The 18186-nt window shown below is 41.5% G+C and overlaps 1 protein-coding gene across 1 annotated transcript; it reads right to left on the bottom strand.

Moving 5' to 3' along the window:
- Positions 1 to 6201: 6201 nt before the first annotated feature.
- Positions 6202 to 16710, bottom strand: T265_09454 (hypothetical protein; the record flags this gene model as incomplete). Its single annotated transcript, XM_009175521.1, has 9 exons — positions 6202 to 6375; positions 6964 to 7063; positions 7177 to 7370; positions 7549 to 7641; positions 7679 to 7775; positions 14606 to 14673; positions 15971 to 16211; positions 16295 to 16402; positions 16526 to 16710. The coding sequence occupies 9 exons, from the start codon at positions 16708 to 16710 to the stop codon at positions 6202 to 6204; spliced, it is 1260 nt and encodes a 419-aa protein (XP_009173785.1).
- Between the last annotated feature and the right edge of the window lie 1476 nt (positions 16711 to 18186).

Consider the following 18186-nt stretch of genomic DNA (forward strand, 5'->3'; position numbering starts at 1 on the left):
GCCGATGACGATGCCACCCGCGAAAATAAATTTTATTCTCTAGGTCTAGGCATGTTAGGTCAACGGAGGTTTCCATCTGTGTCCCACGATAATGAAAAAAAATTCTTAACCTAGTCGGCGATCACACGGACCTAATGTCGCCAAGGATAAACTGGCAGATAATCATGAACGGGCTTCTTTATGATACTTTAGCCCAAATTAAAGTTGTGGCATTTTAGCGGGTACCGGTTGATAACTGTGGTAGCATCACCGCTTTTGGCGCTACCACATACTAATTATACATCGTTTGTTTTGCGGATGCGAAGCTCGGCAAACACAGAACCAACCGCTCCCTAGTTTGTAAGCCTGTGTACTGAACGCTGATGCAAACTCCAGAGAGCTGCTCGAAATCGTTTGACAGGGCGGCGTCTGGCTAGTGGTTGTAACAGTAGACGGAGCATTCGACACGGTGTGTTTCCACTTACTGAAACCAGCGCAAATAGATTTGCTCCCAAACCAGGATGAAACAAATCCAGCATTGTCAGTTAAAACACAATGTCTTTACTATCGGGTAAATTTTATATTAGTGTCCTCATACATGCTGTGGTATTTGGAGAGTACACTGGTGGTGTCAATCATTTTGGCCTGCAATTGTGCTATGCTTGGGATTACGGAATGACAAGCATGCGTGCATTCGTAAATTTTTGCAAAAACTGTTCCAGCTAGCGAGCGCTAACAACGTAGGGCAATAGGTTGTTCACACTTGTGCCTGTTTTGTCTGTTGTCATTTCACCGGTCCGGCCATACATGATGTCTACATTCACGTTGACACCATATATATAGAGGTTCATCAATCATAAATTTACTTGGCTTAGTTATCGGGCAAATGAGTGACTTTGATATCACATGGCTGTTGTCTTGTAGATGTTTGTCATGGTTATTTCATACCTCATATATACAAGTTATAAGAAAAGCAGGACAGCCTTTGATTCACGAGATTCACGGCGGAAGATGCCTCAGTTTCTAAACGTCCGCAGTAAGCGCAGTTGTTTCTACATTGTCTCCCATGGCTTCTCCGAGCTATCAAATATAATTGTGGGAAAATTCCGGTGAAGAAAGTCCGGCATAATTGTTCAGAAGCAATGATTTATCTCCGGCAATACTATCAGCTGGAAAGTTAATTTTACGCATCACAGTCATTACCAGAAGAGTAAACCGATGAGATTTCATTTCTATAACCATAACGCCACTCCACAAATTCGTTTCTTTGTGAATAGTAACCAATTCGCATTATGAAAACATGTTTGTTTTAATTTGAGGAGTTTAAGTTTACTGAGTAAGTAGCGCGTGAAACAAAACATTTCGATTTATGATATTATTGTCAGTGATACACCGGCTTCCATTTCAGATAGCACTGAAATAAGCACAGCTGTGACCTAGTATCGTGATTGATTGAATATCTTTCAACATGTGTTTCAGTCGTACAGTAGCAAAACAACAGATAGCCAATCTAAATAGAAGAACACAGTTCTTGTTTTCAGAAGGCTTCAGGTTGGTCAGTGTTCTCAAATTATGAAGGGAATCTTAAAGGCAAATAGGGCAACTTAAAACAACTGACCACATCCGACATCATGAAGAGGAAGTTTCAGCTGACACGTTATTCTCACGGCAGGATATTTTAGAGATTCCGAAAACCAATTCCAGAGTCCTCTCTTCAGGTAGGTTTTCTATGTAAGTTGGCATAAGTCTTTCGAATGTGCATTCCACGAAATCATCGATGTTAATATGAAAAATCGTCAGTTCCATGCAACCAGTAATATATAGAGGCATTAGTCTATATACAATGAGTAAGTACTTTTGAAGGCTGATGACTGACGTCACAGCGGAAACCCCACAACAGTTTAAGAGTCACAGAACACACATGACTTCGGCCTTCATTTAAGGTCACCAGCGCACAGCAGAAACCTCACAACAGTTTAAATGTCACAAAACATACATGACTTCGATCTTCATTCAAGCTCACCGGCCTACCTGTTTCCTCTTACCAGGCTTTCATTGCTGGAGGGGTTGTAGCCATTTTGTGGCAAGCCTGCGTCATATATTAGCATGGTTGATGGTTACAGCCCAATTCTACGAAGCGTACTTTTGCACAAATCATGTTAGGGGACCCATGCAGGTGGCGACTTTTTATGTTGCGTCGAGGGGGTTAACTGAAATGACCAAGGTGTATTTTGAGCTGTAAGGATCTCTTTCAGTAATCGAAGTTTACAATTCCGTCGTTCCTCTACCCCTAACAGATCATGCCGGGGATGCTACTTGTAAAACCGCACGAGATGCATCAATGTTTGAAGCCGACCTGTGTCGCAAGCATTAAGAAGTGCGGTCGTCCCAAGCTCCTTCGTCAAGCCTAACTATATTTATCTCCGTTGTATTTTGGTCCATGTCCCGTTTGCAGGCGGCCTGTACGGCAGTGCGTGAAATGCCTTGTTGCAATCTTCGTGCACTTCTTGTCTAATGTCAGAGGCGAAATTTAACTGTGGGATTTATCAGGCTATTTAATTGCAACTCTGCACGCTCAAGGGGTGTTATCGGAAAATATCATTTCTATACAAAATATGAGATGGCTCGAGGATAGTTGTTGTGAATGTAGTGATTTTGATCCAAAAGTTTATTGGGCTGAAACAAAGAATGAGGTCTGCTATTCCGATCAATGGGATATTACTCAAAAATCGCTAGTCAGTTTGGTTCGTAGGTTTCCACTCATGAAGCACATTGGCCATTACGTTATCTCCTTCACCAACTGTAAAACCAGCTGATATACGCTGTTGTACCGTCCAGTTGAAATGTTCCGTCGTAAAATTAATAAATGTGGTCTCAAAATACACTTGTAATTCGGCAAAACAAGTGAAGTATGGGCGTTTCAGAAAGCGTCAGTGGTGCGTGTGAGCTGCTGTCTGGCCAATCTCATTATAAATGCTGCGACATTATCCAGGAAAAATAATTTAATACTATTATGTAGTTACAGAAGTGGGAAGCGGCACGTTGTGTATCGAAAATCAAGGTCCCTGACAGAGATCACAAACGAAAAAATGCGCATCCGTGAAAGTCACCTGGGTAAGGAAGTGTTTCAAAAAGAAAATTCAGCATTATGCTTCGCACAATGCGACCTCAGAAATCTTGACAGAATTTGTAGAGATGTCGCCATGTTAGCACGAGTATAGATGGAATGAATATTTAGGCCATGAGCATAGAAGATTGTGTTGTTTGAATTAAAGCCGTGGTTTCAAGCAGTTTACTTTTGCAATCAATTCCAAATCATTTCAAGAGCTGTGATCCGTATGTTTCCTTCGGTATTCCAAAAATTCTCTTTTTCACGGCGCCCCAACAATCTATTCCAGGTGTTCAGAACATGCTGATTTTTTCCCGCTCTATGTAGTTGAAAGCGATCCAGGTAAAATCTAGTCCTCGATTTCAATACAAATGTGAGGCTCACATGAAATTTAATGATACAAATACAGGGCAGCATGGTGGCTTTACGAACAGCTGAAAGATTCGAGGCGCGCTCAATTCCAGCAAACCAATAAAGTGCGCCCTAATTGCCAATATGTAACCGCGGATTTGCAATCGCACAAGTTAACATTAATCTGATGCGCTGCGGAAAATGGGCTACAGATAATTATCCTTTTATCCGATTCATTCATAAATGTATGGGGTACAATGAAGGCATCTCCAAACGCTGATGAACGCTAACAACGTCGTGCAAACCAGCTGCCAACTTTGTTTCATTTGGCTTTGCTATAAACCAATTTCCATTCATCAGCCGAGCATGACACACGCTCGTGTATTTTATTCCTGTAATTGGTTAGATACAATTAAAATTTAGACTCATTTACTCCGAGAAAATACGCTGTGAGTTATCGTCCAACTGCTATTTTTTCCACATGTCACATGTTACTTGGAGCTGACAGGACTGACTGTGTCTAAGTGCCCCTATGTTCAGTACACTTATTAGCTTTCAGTTGGACTGCAGTCGCTGTCCACTTTTACGAAGGTATCGCACGACCATTACTTACCTGCCTGCCGTTCTTCTTTACTTTAACGGCCCATTTGAATAAACGTCTTCTCATGTGACTCCGTAACTGAGCAAAAAGTAACTGATTATCTCTGTATACACACTGTTAAATCGCCCCAGTCAACTAGCCTAACCGTAGGACTCCCCGCTCGCCAAAACGCAGTCTGACCCACCACATTTTAAGCAGTGCACTGAGAACTTTACCGTGCCACTTTGCCTACTGATTAACTGGCGTTCAGCGCAACGCACTGGAGATGACATTGCATGTCAGCTGCTACCGCAAGCGCTGGCTTCTTGCAAGCTATCTGAATGTAATGAATAATTTCCAAAGAGAGGCACAATTGTAGTAGTGAGACCTCTCCACATACCATGTCGACAACCACCACTACCACTTGGTTGATGCATCGGCCAACAGGGATCCAAATTTCCGGCTGGACATTAGGTGTTCCGTTATCCTTGTGAATTGTTTATTTGTTGTTAAGTTGATGTTGTTTTATTTACGAATGGACACCATTTTATATCCTAGGTCCCGGTAGTCGAATTATTATTTTGAACACAACGGATGTGCGTACATTGAGCTCCCTGGGGAATACTTTTGAGGAAGGGTCATGGGCGAAATAGGCTTTCCTTTATTCGTAGAATTATTGTTCCTTCGTTCACTCGCAAGACAAATTCAGGAGTAGTGAGAACCAAGCCGCAAACAATAATTTCCGAAATTCTTTTAATTCAATTCGGATTTTGGATGACTCCGAGAACTTTCCCTTTTCTACTATTTTCGTCATTTCCTTTTTATTTTTTTCCATCATTATGGTCAGGGCACTATCTTCTAGAAATTGTTGGCATCGCTGGTCCGTCCGCCGTCTTCTACCTAAAGCAGACCGTCTGACACTTTTGTCAAGTACCTCAGCCCTCATCTGATCAACGCCAAGTAGCTTGCGTTATTACCAAAGGCATCGACGAGCAGGTTATTGTCATTCTGCTGACAGAGGAGCGCCAAAAATATGAAGCGTCGAAGATATATTGTGCAAAAATTTCAAAAATGAGCTCTGAGTATTTGATGGACTAAAAATCATACACTTTTACCACACTACTTTTGAGAAATAGCGGATAAGTTTTAAGTACCAATTGTGTCCAAAAAAGTATATGATGGGCCGGAAGCTCCAGACTGGGTTCCCAGTAGCTTGCTTTATTCAAGATTGAGAAGGAAAGACATCAAACTATTCTCCATTAATTTGCTGATGTTTACAGGATTTGGGAACGTCCAACGACAGCACCTTGTTTTGCGGCCGCGCACAACGTGATTCCATCATACAGGCTCGGGTGTTCATGTCATCGTTCAATTGGCAGACTGGCACAAATGGGGCTGAGAAACTTGCTGGCAAACACATTTTTTTAATCTTGACCTTAGACGAATCAGCGGGGTTTTGCGGGTGCGTTAGGACCCTGTTACATCGATAAGTAATGCCTGGTATCCTAGCAAACATTGTTTCGCGGTTATTTTACATAAGTCCTATGGGGGTTTCCTCGCAACTAAAAATGCAAGAAACGCCCACCTTGTAGCTATACCTTTTTCACCGGGAAGCAATATTGATAATGATTGTCAGGTCAGCACTGTAGTCACAAGACTAGCCTGCCTAGACAATACTTCTAGCAGATTGTCATTTGTATAAGGCAGTATGAAAACTGGTGTAATTTGAAAACGTGTAAATTCTCGTAGCAGTTGAAATGCATAGGCATAATTCATTATTAAAACTGGTCTAATTTAAAAAAGGCTGTTAATTTTCGTTGCGTTTAAGATGCGTAGGTCCTTTGACTAGGCAATCTAGGCGCTTCTTCACCAACCATAGTTTCCAAAAAAAGAATTTTTATTGGTGAAGGCCCGCTGAATTAAAAATTATAATCTAGACTAGGAGCCATGAATGAAACATGTCTAAAGCGTGGTCAGTTTGTCTGCCTAGGACCCTCGCGGCAGTTCTTTGTAGTGGTTATTTATTTCGCCTACATCAACTGTTTCTAATACATATTTATTCCAGATTAAATTTGACCCACTGAACCACGCTGAAAACGGTAAGACGGCGCATAATTATTTTTGTATTTTTGGATGGCTTTGTGTTCTTGCCCTGGTGTGGCCATGTTTCTTCCTCCTTTGGTTAAAAAATAATGGACTTATCGCTGCGTGCCGCAAAACCAACTTTACCAGCGTTATCGTCAAAGATTAGTTGGAACGAATGTAGAAAAGACATTCCCATGATAAGTCCTACAGGGCAGTCGGAAGACGTATTGTAAAAAAGGGTTCTGCATGTAGTTTCGCCGTTGGTGGTAGTCTGTGGAATAAAATGTTCATCGTTTCAGGTGAGAGCTGAGAGCAATGAAATCATGTGTAGTAAACGTGAGTGCATCGAACAAACATTGTACCAATTTTCAATATGCATATATTTTTATTTGTTTCATCCAGGACAAACTAAAATGTCATTCCACATTTGAGAGCTTTCAAATGCTACTGTCCTAGAGGCGTTCATCTGTATGATGACTATTCCCAAATTTGTCACCAACTAGGACGTTTAGAGTATAAAATTCATGCATCCAATTAAACATGCAACCGCTTTTTTGTTGCAGCATAACATATATAGCGGGATTAAAATTCGGAACCTTATTCCCAAATCACCAACTAGGACGTTTAGAGTATAAAATTCATGCATCCAATTAAACATGCAACCGCTTTTTTGTTGCAGCATAACATACATATCTGTATTTCATGGTTCCAGTATCAAAAATCATTCTATGATTCTCCACGTAAATTCCGGTTTTGAAAATGTATATCCTGCAAAACGGAATTGAACATTAGAGAATGAAGAAAGCTTCCCGTCAGGTTACCGAGCTCAAACATAAAGGTTCCTTGCTTACCAACTAACGCGCGTTTCCCAGTATGGACCATCAATAACGTTTACGTAGGTCACATCGTTAGAAAAAATTTGCTTCGCATTTTCACCCATCCAAAATGAACCACCGCGACTGGGAAAAAGAGATGAGGAATGCGATTGCCGACGGTTTAGTGACATTGACAACGAATATTCATACACATTTCAGCTCTCATAAATGAGGATGAATTAGGATATCGGACTTACTCCTGAAATTGGAAGCCAAACTTCCGACGCATTTGCATTTGCTGATGAACTGCATAGAGAAGAGGTTGTGTTTGTTCTGGAGACATCGACCGACGCCCCAGTCCGATGATTCCATCAAACGGACTAACAGAGACTTTCTCTGTAGCATCCATTACTAGACCAAACGGTGTGTTTTTGATAAGCGTATCGCCAAACTAGAATGGTTTCAAGTCAGTCGTGACATATAGAGCTCACATTTATGTCAGCTGTTGCCTTTTTCCCACTAACATTGCCGATTCCGTAAAGCTCGTCGAATAATTCTCCGCTTACCTTCAATGAGGTGACCTGAGAAATATGTAGTAGACTTTTGCCGCGCCATTGCCTTTTATCCACCCGATCCGAAGGTACCCAAATCGATGGTGAACCAGTATCGAGCAACATTCGAAACTCAGTTTGCTCAATAGAGATTTTGCATATATATTGCGACTTATAATGTAAATGGTACAAACGATAGGAAATTTACATCACCCCAGGGATACAATGGAATTTGGAACATAGTCCGTTTATCTCGCTCGAGTTTATCTAATCCTTCCGAAATTCTACGAAAGAGGTTTAGCGTGCTGAGCATCACTCACAGGTAGGAAGTGACATTTGCCAGGAGGCAACCAGTGAGGGCGATTAGGATAAAATCCATGAGTACAACGTTCCGCATTTCGGGTTTTTCTAACGCTCCTTACAATATGTATCGTAGACTAGATGATATTCCAAAATGGATTGGATTAAACGATTACCCAACCACCTTCCACGCAGAAATCGCACTGGCACATCGTCACAATGAAATAAATTTTTCTTGCATGAGAAATAGACCGGAAATCTCGAAATCTGTGTGTAACCAAATACCATTTGAATATCCTAATATACGTTCCGCAAATTCAGATGTTTATATGTTCCAAGTTCACAAACCTGTTATAGGTCCCAAAAGTTCAATACGTTTCTGGTGCGCAATACAGTGATCGTTCCAATAGGTGCCCATAAATACGCTCACCGCATTCACGACATGCAACGTCGATAGTTTTACCGCAATTGAAAGATTATTAATCGCAATCGATTGTGGAATCTTGCAGTTGCTGCAATGTTGGCACAAAAATATTGGACAAATGCCTAGTATGAAACTACGCATATGAGTCACTACTTAATATTCTGCGTTCAACATACGTAACACAGGCATACAATATAGGTGAGCCGTTTCCTTGGGATGCAGGTCTATTTGTTCTACCTAAAACTGCAAAGTCACTTTAGAACATGCAAGTTTCGCAACGTCAATCTAGATTGTGCAGTGAATTAATGTCATGTGCGTTTGGTGATTTGCCTGTTACAATCCGAGTGCGTACAGTCTTCTCAACCACAATGATATAAATTATTCGTCATCGTTCGTCGATGGATTCAGCCATTGATCTTTTAATCTCGCTTGAGTGTACAGGTGACGAGAATCAGAGCAACAACTGGAAAACTCAAGCGTAGACACTTAGCCCTCAAATTTATGAGCGCCTAGTTTTGTTAATTATTTTGGTTAATGCATAAGTTGAACCTTTTCATGTTTTATTCATAGATTATAGATTGGGCAGTGCAAAGGCTAAAAGAATTGTATCCGGAGGTTTAGCAAAATCGTCAGGGTAACAGTCGCCTAATCGTCTTCAAGCAAAATCGGGCAACAGTCGCCTAATCGTCTTCAGAACACGAACTCGGGGTTGGTTTATGGCGTAAAATCACGGACCAATCAGAATGTATGTAGTTAACCGACTCAACACCTATCCGCATAAATAGGAAATACTTCTGTGAATTGAAGGAGTATAAACTTGAGCTGGTCGGTGCATATAACTCAACGCTATCAAGGTCTGCTCGCTTGACGTAGGAAAGGTAAATTTCGATGAATTCAAAATTAGAATATTTTTGGTAGTTTTATGGGATATTTTTAATTCGTTCAACAATCACAATAGCAGCCTTACTTCATGTAGGCACTTATCAAGTATTGTGGCACCATAAATACAATCACAAAATTATACGAGTCACAAAATGTGAAATTTAGACAGCTTGGGCTGCGCAAGGGCACCAAAACGAGGAACGTGATACACACAAGAAGATTTGAAGGAAACGCTTAACAACACCATTGAAGCCATGATGGCTAATCCGGATCCACCAGGTTTGTCCTTGACATAAAATGATTTTATTCAATTAAAATGGTGGAACTGATGCAAGCACAATCATGTCGCTCAATTTGCAGTATGCACGTGAAGCTAATGAGCAGTTATCAGTTTTCCACTGTTTTCAGTAGGTGTCAGCGTCAGTATCTCAAGCCGGATATAGTCAACAGCGACCCTCGTAGGCATCTAAGAAATGCAACAATCATGCCGTTACTAGGCCTTTACTATGATGCTCTCACAGTTTTCGAAATCTGGAATTTTGCTTCTGAAATCCTACCTTCCAGTGATCCCAATCCAATTCAGCCTGCCAAACTGTGACGGTTTATTCTTTACGCTATCTCCCTCAGACAAAATATAAAGGAAGTTCATGAAAACATCAAGTTCACCTAGTCCGGATGATCGCAAATAAGCAAGAGTTGACGGCTATTTGAAATGCGCGTAGTCACACCCATTTAATAGCGTTTAAGAATATACCGGGTTCAAGTACAATGGTCTTGGCAATAAGTTCCCGTTGTGCTCACACCGTCTGCATAGTCAAATGGTTCTACCAACCTAGCTCATTAGTTAAGTTTCTGAGATATACTCACAAATATCTTCAGCAAAAATTGTTTTACTGGCGTTTGGTACCCTTCCATATTGGGGATACCCTGGGTCAGACCACACATACGACAAGACGATTCCCTTGACGCACAACATAGGTTTACATATACATTCTGTCATATTTCACAATTTAAAAAGCATGGCACATGACCCTATTGGGTTGAAGTACGAAGAGTAGGTCGTTTGAACAACGCGATGAAAATTGAAGTGAAAGGGACCCACGATCGTCGGCACACAAGACAACAATCAAGCGAATTTTTGTGAAGAAAAATGTTTCGGCTTTGTCTAGGGTGCTTTTGGTTCGGATTCTAAAAGCTTCCATTCTGTCGCTTTGGGATTCGCTCTCTCTGGAGCAATCTGAACGTATGGGATCGTGCTTGGTGGTGTTTTACAACTGGTTCCGAATGGACTCACCAAACACTGGCAGTCCTTTTTACAGTGTAATGTGACACTCACTCTGCCTGATGAGCGCGAAACTATTAGCGTAAGTTCATGAAGTTCTGAGGTGAAAAATGGGGTTCATTTTTGCTGACTTTGGTGAACGAATTACCTACCAATATCAATCAATCTGCATAACCCTAATATTGGAAGAATCATGCCCCTCCAAATTTTGAGCGCAACTGCTCCGGGGCGTGAATAATCAAATACCAAGTTAGCAAAATTAATCCAAAACGAAATATTCAAACTCCATCTTTCAGGATAAGTTTCGAATATGTTTTTTCACATTTTAGATGTATATTTTGCTTCTTAGGACAGACGTAAAAATGGACATGAACCATAAGCAGATGTGGACCCATAATCTAGTTTACCATAACTTCGATTCTTTCATGTTCAAATACCGTTTTGCACGCTCCAATTTGATGACTTCACAAAAATTGCTTGAACATGCTTTGAAAATAACACTGGCGAACATTAATGTTTTCGAGTTCTCTTCATCAGGTCAGCATTAATGATTAAAATAAGAGCGAAAACTGAACTACGCTGCGAAGATTGGGTAGCAAAATGCAAAACGTGAAGGCACGGACGAATGGTTGACTGCGCTTTTCCCCCATAATGTCGCATCTAGTTTGATGCTGTGAGACAGTGAAGAGGGCTGTTGGGTGACTTGGCCGGTTGATTCATGTCACACGACCAAGGCAGACTCAGCGTTCGTACGAAACGTTTTTGATAGCACAGTTCCGGGTTTCGCAGGCGTAAAGCGACTGACTCGGCTGCAGTCAAGCTACGGGGTTGAGTAGATACTGGCAGTCTATTTTGCACGCGATAAATGATTTGAAATGGCTCATTTGGTATGACTATGTGCCCGGTGTCAATCGGTGGGATACGGTTGGGCTCATGGCTGAGCTGATGAGGTTGGTGGGATTCCCGTAAGAGAGGTGCTTGAGTATTTTCCCAGAAAGTCGTGCGTCTAGCATACAGCAGAATAACAGCAGGAGAATGAGTACACAATCATATTCTAGGTGAGGACTGGCACCCTGTCTTTGAGGTTTAGGTTTAGCAAAGGGTTTGTAGGAAACCAAGGCACAGTGTTCCAGCCGGAAATGTGAGTTTTAAGGATTGAAACAAGTGGTGATTAGGCTTTATACTCCTTTTTACGGTAACCAAATATGTTGGCTTCTTTCCAACGATCGTGATTGGCGGTTGGATAGGGTGGTCGGACATATTCTTGGTCATAAGCCTCTCCGGTTAACCATTGGCTCGTAGCACGTCAGCAATATGCTGTAGGTCGGATCCCAGTGTATCAGCAGAGCTCGGTTCGTTAGAGTTTGAATCAGGGTTCGTTTCCGCCTCAGTGGCACAAAGCTCAGGAAGTTTGTGTATTGTCCCGACCACGTGAGCGTTCTGTAGACAAACCTCTGATTTGAACCCGTGTAGTCGCCAGGGGTTCCCTATCTGGTCCGTTGTTGAGTAAAACTTTCTATGTGCAAACTCAAGAGTTCAGACGCACGCGCGTTTGTCGAGGGTACGTAGATGCTACTTTTATGGTAGTATTAAACCGTTCCGAAATGAATGCTCTCCTGACCAACTTCAACCAAGCACATCATCCTATTCAATCCCACTGAATTATATTCAATTAAATCCGGAGAATTTCTGACTAATCAAACGTCCAAGAAGTGAAAAGCGTTGTCACTTTCAGTTTCAACTAAACAGTGGGTCCATAATCATGCATTCAACAGAATCTCTATCGAATGATTCTCTGCATTAGCCACCCAAGTTCCCGAATTGTGTTGTCTTCGGTAAGCTTGAAGTTTGTAGGATACGTTTAGAAAGCTCGTCCTATTTCACTGTGGTTTGATAGGTTACATGCGACCGTGGCACAAACCAAAGTGATTGGTCGTTTAAATATTCTAAAGAAAATTGACCGCGATTTAATCGGCCAAATAAACAGTCCCGTAGCTTTTTGACTTTTACAGCCGGCTTGCCGTTCCACCCGTTCTTCATCTCGAAGCGAAGCTGTTCTTTATGGTTGACCTTCAGCGACAAAGACGAATTCTCTGTCATTTTACTTTTCTCCATTCGCTGGCAACATTCAACATCGTTTACGCATCAGGCAATAACTGGATGGCTTCTGAGCGGCCTGGCAGTTATTACGGAGTGTTCTTATGTGATACTGAATCACATCAAGGGATTTCTGGGAACAGTCGAGCAGAAATGTTTCCATGAGATTGTTGGCCACTTGGTTATTGCCATTTTTTCATAAATGTTCAAACGTCATGTACCGGAGCACTGCACGACCGCATGCACTATCAAGTTCAGCTCCTTACATGCCGCCCATAATGGGCTGTCTCCATCAAAAGCGTGCGGAGTCCTACCGGTTCCTGTAATTTTCTTCGGTTGGCCCGCAAACTCAAACCAAACCTTGATTTAAATATGCAGGCCTTACACCAGGCACTTTATAAGGTATGAAATAAGATGCCGCTTTCTATCAGATCAGGAATGAGATGATGGTAAACATTTACGTCAAAAAGGACTTGCTAATTAAGTGTTTTTCCTTTTGATTGCGCAGGAATCTTTGATTACTTTCCCATACTCAAAGTGTATCTGGATGTCCGTTGATTCTCTTTAGAAATTTATTTCCAAGAGCTTGTGCACTATAAGTAATTCTCACAAAATAAAATGGAAACTGGTATCCTTGTCCCGCAATAACCTGAATTGGAAAAAGAATCTGATCGTCAGAAACGAGTAAATCGGCTGGGTGTTTATAACGTGACAAAACGTAACCGTTTTATTTCAACCTCGACATCCCGACAGATCCTGCTTGGGCATTGTGGCCTGGCATCCGAACAGACCATGTTGTGTGCAGATCAATACCTATTTATATTACATGATTTTATGGAGTAAGCTACGCAATTTTACTTCCCACCGTGGATGCCCAATGTGTAAGTAGTATATGCTTGGTCCGCACAAGCGTTCGTAACATTTGCGGAGTAAAAGATACGGATTTGTGCCGCCGATAGGATAAGGTATATTATATCTGAAGGGACCGGAGAATCAATGCTGTTGGTTGCACGCAGATGCCTACATCTAAAACGAAGCATTCGAGTTCCATTCGAGGCTTTTGCACTGAAAGAACCAAGTCTTCGCTCATGCTCCGATTACCGAATCAAAATATGCTTCACCTCGCTTGTGGTGGCGTGATGTACTTCGTCCAGAACATCGTATCGACCATACTGGAAAGGAAAGTACGCTTTCAGAATGCGACCATCGGCTTCATCACCCTTTTCCACAGGAATAAATGGTTATTAAAAATCGTCGGAATTACTTAGTCTAGTAATGAAGTATTTATCGAGCACAGGCTCGGAGTTCGGATTTAGGATGCCGGTGTTGTCCATGCTAAAGGCGCGTAAGGTACCACGGTGTATTGGGAATCATCTCATCTCGTCTCATCAGTTTACAACACTATAGACCATTATCTTTTTACTGAACGATTGAGAACAACTGTCCAAATTTAGCTGCTGCGTCGCAGTGCCAAAATGGCAAGCTGTGCAGAAAACGGTACATAGAATTAATCACTCTCGAAAACTGGCATGTATAGGCTCCATTATGCACGGTATGTTTTACTTGTTACTGCATTTATAACAAGGCTCAGCTACTGAGCCTGGTATCATGACTGAAATTGCACCTCAGTTTCAACAAGAGGGTAGCAAAGGCCCCCTGGTTCGAACATGCGATCGCGTCTCCGCTGCCTGAGAACATACGAGAACGCCCACGAACTTTCGCCAGTAGATGCTTCCGGATGCTCTTGCTAACATCCGCCAGCAAAAGGAACGCAGTAGCTGGTATCACCACTAAACATCTCATTTTAAATGAACATCCCTACATATGGAAAGAGCACCTGCCCATGCAGGACAAAAATGTCCTGTATCACAGGCATCCTAACAAGAGTGTGTTGGTGTAATCTAACAAAATTGGGGTCCTTTAAACCGCGACACTTGCAAACTGGCATTTCACATAGCTACTTGCACGAGTAAATTAAACGAATACTGAATGGGAATGCCTCCGTCCAAGTCAAAATGAAAACTAATAAGTGTGGGTTTCAATACTTTATCGTATTTACGTGTCGTTTTCTCTCGTGGCCGTTGTGTTTCGTTTTCATCGTGTTTAAGAAATGGAAGACCTTCCTGCGCGGGCAGCAAAGCCAACTCTACTCATTTGGTCGTCGAATATTAGTTGGAATGAATGTAGAAATGACATTCCCAGCACAATACCCACAAGGCTGTTAGCGGCAAAGAACAGCAAAGAACTTAACTCATAGTTGCTAATAATTAAGCCCATACGCTCATATCTTTAATCATATATATATATATATATATATATATATATATGTATATATATATATGGAGATAGACAGACAGCGACGCAGATGTGTGGATATAAGGTGAGATAGAAATTTACATGAATAGATCCTTTGGTCGATGGGTACACTGATTGTTCGAACTTCGTATTAATTAAACGATAAGTTTTGAGTGCTGAGGTTAAATGAACTTGTTGATTTACAAGTACACAAGCATGTTGGTTCTGGATAATAAATATGTGGATCAAGGGAGCCATAGCATAACAATATTTGGGTGGAAAATACACCGAAATATCACCCGTCTTGTCTTGATAGTAGGATGTTTTGCTGCGGTGAGAATAGAAAAATTAAGTCGCCTTTGTGTACGGAACTACTCTGATATTAAAACTATCCGTGCTACTATTTACGTAGGTATACCGCAGGTTATGCAATTTGTGATGCACAACCACTTTACAAATTTATGACCAGATCAGATTTGCTTGTTTGTCACGTGCTCATAAACCATGGTACTTTGACAGCAGAGACCATCAACCATCACTGATTCACTGGTGTCACCTGGATGGGTCCTGGCCGAATGATTTTTAACCCAGAAATTGTCTGACTAACAGTTGCTCTGCTTTCTCGCGTCCACAGCGGATTAAAATTACATTGATAAACCGGACGCCCAAATGCGTGCTCGTGGAGACACGTGGCTCGCACCAGAAGGAAAAACAACTCTTACCAGAGATTCTTCATCATTATCTGGTGCCAACATGGTCAAATTCAGCATTTGTGTCCAATTTCGGCCCTTTTTTCGACCAGGATTATTATGCTCCACTTCTGGAAGACTGAAATAGTCTCTGCGTAAACTCAGGTACGTTTCACACTCCAAAGCGCTACAGCAGAAAAAGGTTGCTGTATCGTAATTGTAAATATACTTACATATTTCTTAAAATATAAAGTTAAAAACATTGTGTTGAAAAGTAAAACGTAGCGGAAAACCGGTGTCTCGTGACGGCAACATGGAAAATATTGATTTCTTTTACAAAGGAAGTGCTCCAGACTCGTTTTCTTCTGCTTGCACTTGCCGGTTTCTTACCGTTGGCTTTTGATTCACAATTATTATCGCTGCCATGCTTACTGCAGGTGGTCATCGCTTCGAAATTCAAAGAACGCATTTGTTATGGTAATAATGATAAATATTTGGTCAAGAAAACGTTTAACAATTGAAAATCCCCACCTGTTTTGTGTATTGCTTTGGCATAATTTTAAATGATTTTCCTTGTATCCGGAATTCGACGGGAGGCAGGGAAGGCAACTTTTCACAATCAAACACATATGCACGGTTCAGCTGTTTTTTTATTCCAAGAATTTCGTTCATAGCCATGTGAATATCTCCCGGCAGACTGATTCCGCCAGCACCAGTGTCAAACATCATTCTGTGATCCCCAGTGCTAAACCCCGTGTTGAAAACAAATATCCTGCAGAGAAGGGAACCAGATGTGAACGAGACTGCAACCAGCTGTGCATTTATTGGAAACAGTGGGAAAGTGTCTTTGCTCACCAATCAAAACTCGTTTCCCAATAAGGCCCCTTAACAACGTTTACGAAGGTCATATCCGTGGATAGAAGTTGCTGGAGATCGTCACCCATCATGAACGATGCACTGCCACTGCAAAACGTGAAAAAAGCATTCGATTTCCAAAGAAATCAAACTTCCAATCATACTGCTCTGCTGAATGACATGATAGCGATTATCATAAACGAAAATAAAATCAGCACCTCATCAGCTTACTCCTGGCACTCGACTCCAAATTGCCGGCTCATTATTCCTTTTTGGGAGAAAAAATGGAAAACAGGTTCGGTATGTTCAGGGCACATCGCGCGACGTCCCAATCCGATAATTCCATCAAACGAGCCATCATATACATCCTTCGCACCACCCACAACCATTCCGAAAGGAACGTTTTCGATAAGCATTCCTCCGAACTAGAATTCTCCACAATTAATCGCGGCATTTATACTCACGTCCATATTGACTGTTGCCTTTAGTCCACCCACGTCCCCGCTTATGTATAACTGATAGAAAAGTTCTCCGCTGACGCGGAATGAAGTTGCCGTCGCTAGGTTCAACAAGTTCTTTCCAACCCAAAGACTTTTATCCACCCGATCCGACGGTACCCAAATTGACGGCGAGCCAGTATCAAGCAACATTCGAAACATGGTTTGCTCAATGGTAATACTGCATACATATCGCGTCTTATAATTTGAACGGAAGAAAACGGTTTAAACCTTACCTCACCCCATAGATATAAAGGAATCCTGAACATGGTCCGCTTACTTCGTTCAATTGTGTCTGGTTCTCGTGAAATACTACAGAATATATATTTTCATGTCAGGTTCTACTCACACATGGGATGGGCACTTTGTGAGGAGGCAACCAGTGAACAAGAGAAGGAAGTACAACCTTGCTACTACTTGCCGAATATCTGGTTTGTCATCTTTCCGTCAAATATGTATGTCAAAAACGTTCTGACGTGATGTGATTCGTATGAATTTCCAATCACTGAGGAGCACCTGAGCTGCTCACTATAGTGAAGGTATCGCTTTTCACATCTACGGGTTACAAACTTGGTAGAATTTCTAGACAATTAGTAGCCTATTGGGCTATAGTACTGTGCTTATTCCAATCTGAGCACACATATCTATTCACCAACTGCATGTCATGGACAGCCGAAGGTTTCGCGATGACCAAAGCATTTCGATCGTGGTGGAGTGGAAGGATCTGCATTTACTTAACGTTGGCCATAAATTAGAAAAAACAGCCATCAGACATCAAAATCAAAAGCTGGGCGCGTGACGTATATCTACTATCCCATGTTTAGAACAATGTAATAAATTGAGCATTTGAAAAATATAATGATTCTTTCAATCACGGGGTACACTTATCAGCCTTTTACGCAGGAATTATTTATACACGTCACCTGGAATGTGAGATATCTGCAGGCTTGCTCCAAACTCTTACCATGCCACAAATATCATCATTTCATATATCCATAAAAGGTGGATGAGTTAATTTACGGATATAAATAAGTTGAAAGCAGCGTGTGAAACTTAACATGATCCGGTTGATGTTCCACATGTGTGCGAAGTATTTCTGATTACTCAAAAATGAAATAAGTGTGATCAAAGCTAACAAAACAAAAACTGAATAGGTCTCCAGTGTGCAGCTTTATGCGCCCCCGAAACGGCAAACAGGTCAGAGATATTTGGGAATTTCACACCAACCGTGTGTGTTGTGTACTACATAAAATAAAAATGGTTATTTCTGGGCAAAGCCCAAACATTATCGTAGAGAACCTTGAAGTTGACGAGTTTGTATAAGCAGGCGCATTTGTTAACATTTCGACTTACCACCAGAAAAATCGGATTTACCAGGTCGAAAACTTTAGGAAA

Source organism: Opisthorchis viverrini (genome assembly GCF_000715545.1).
Source record: "Opisthorchis viverrini unplaced genomic scaffold opera_v5_281, whole genome shotgun sequence".
NCBI classification, from domain to species: domain Eukaryota; kingdom Metazoa; phylum Platyhelminthes; class Trematoda; order Opisthorchiida; family Opisthorchiidae; genus Opisthorchis; species Opisthorchis viverrini.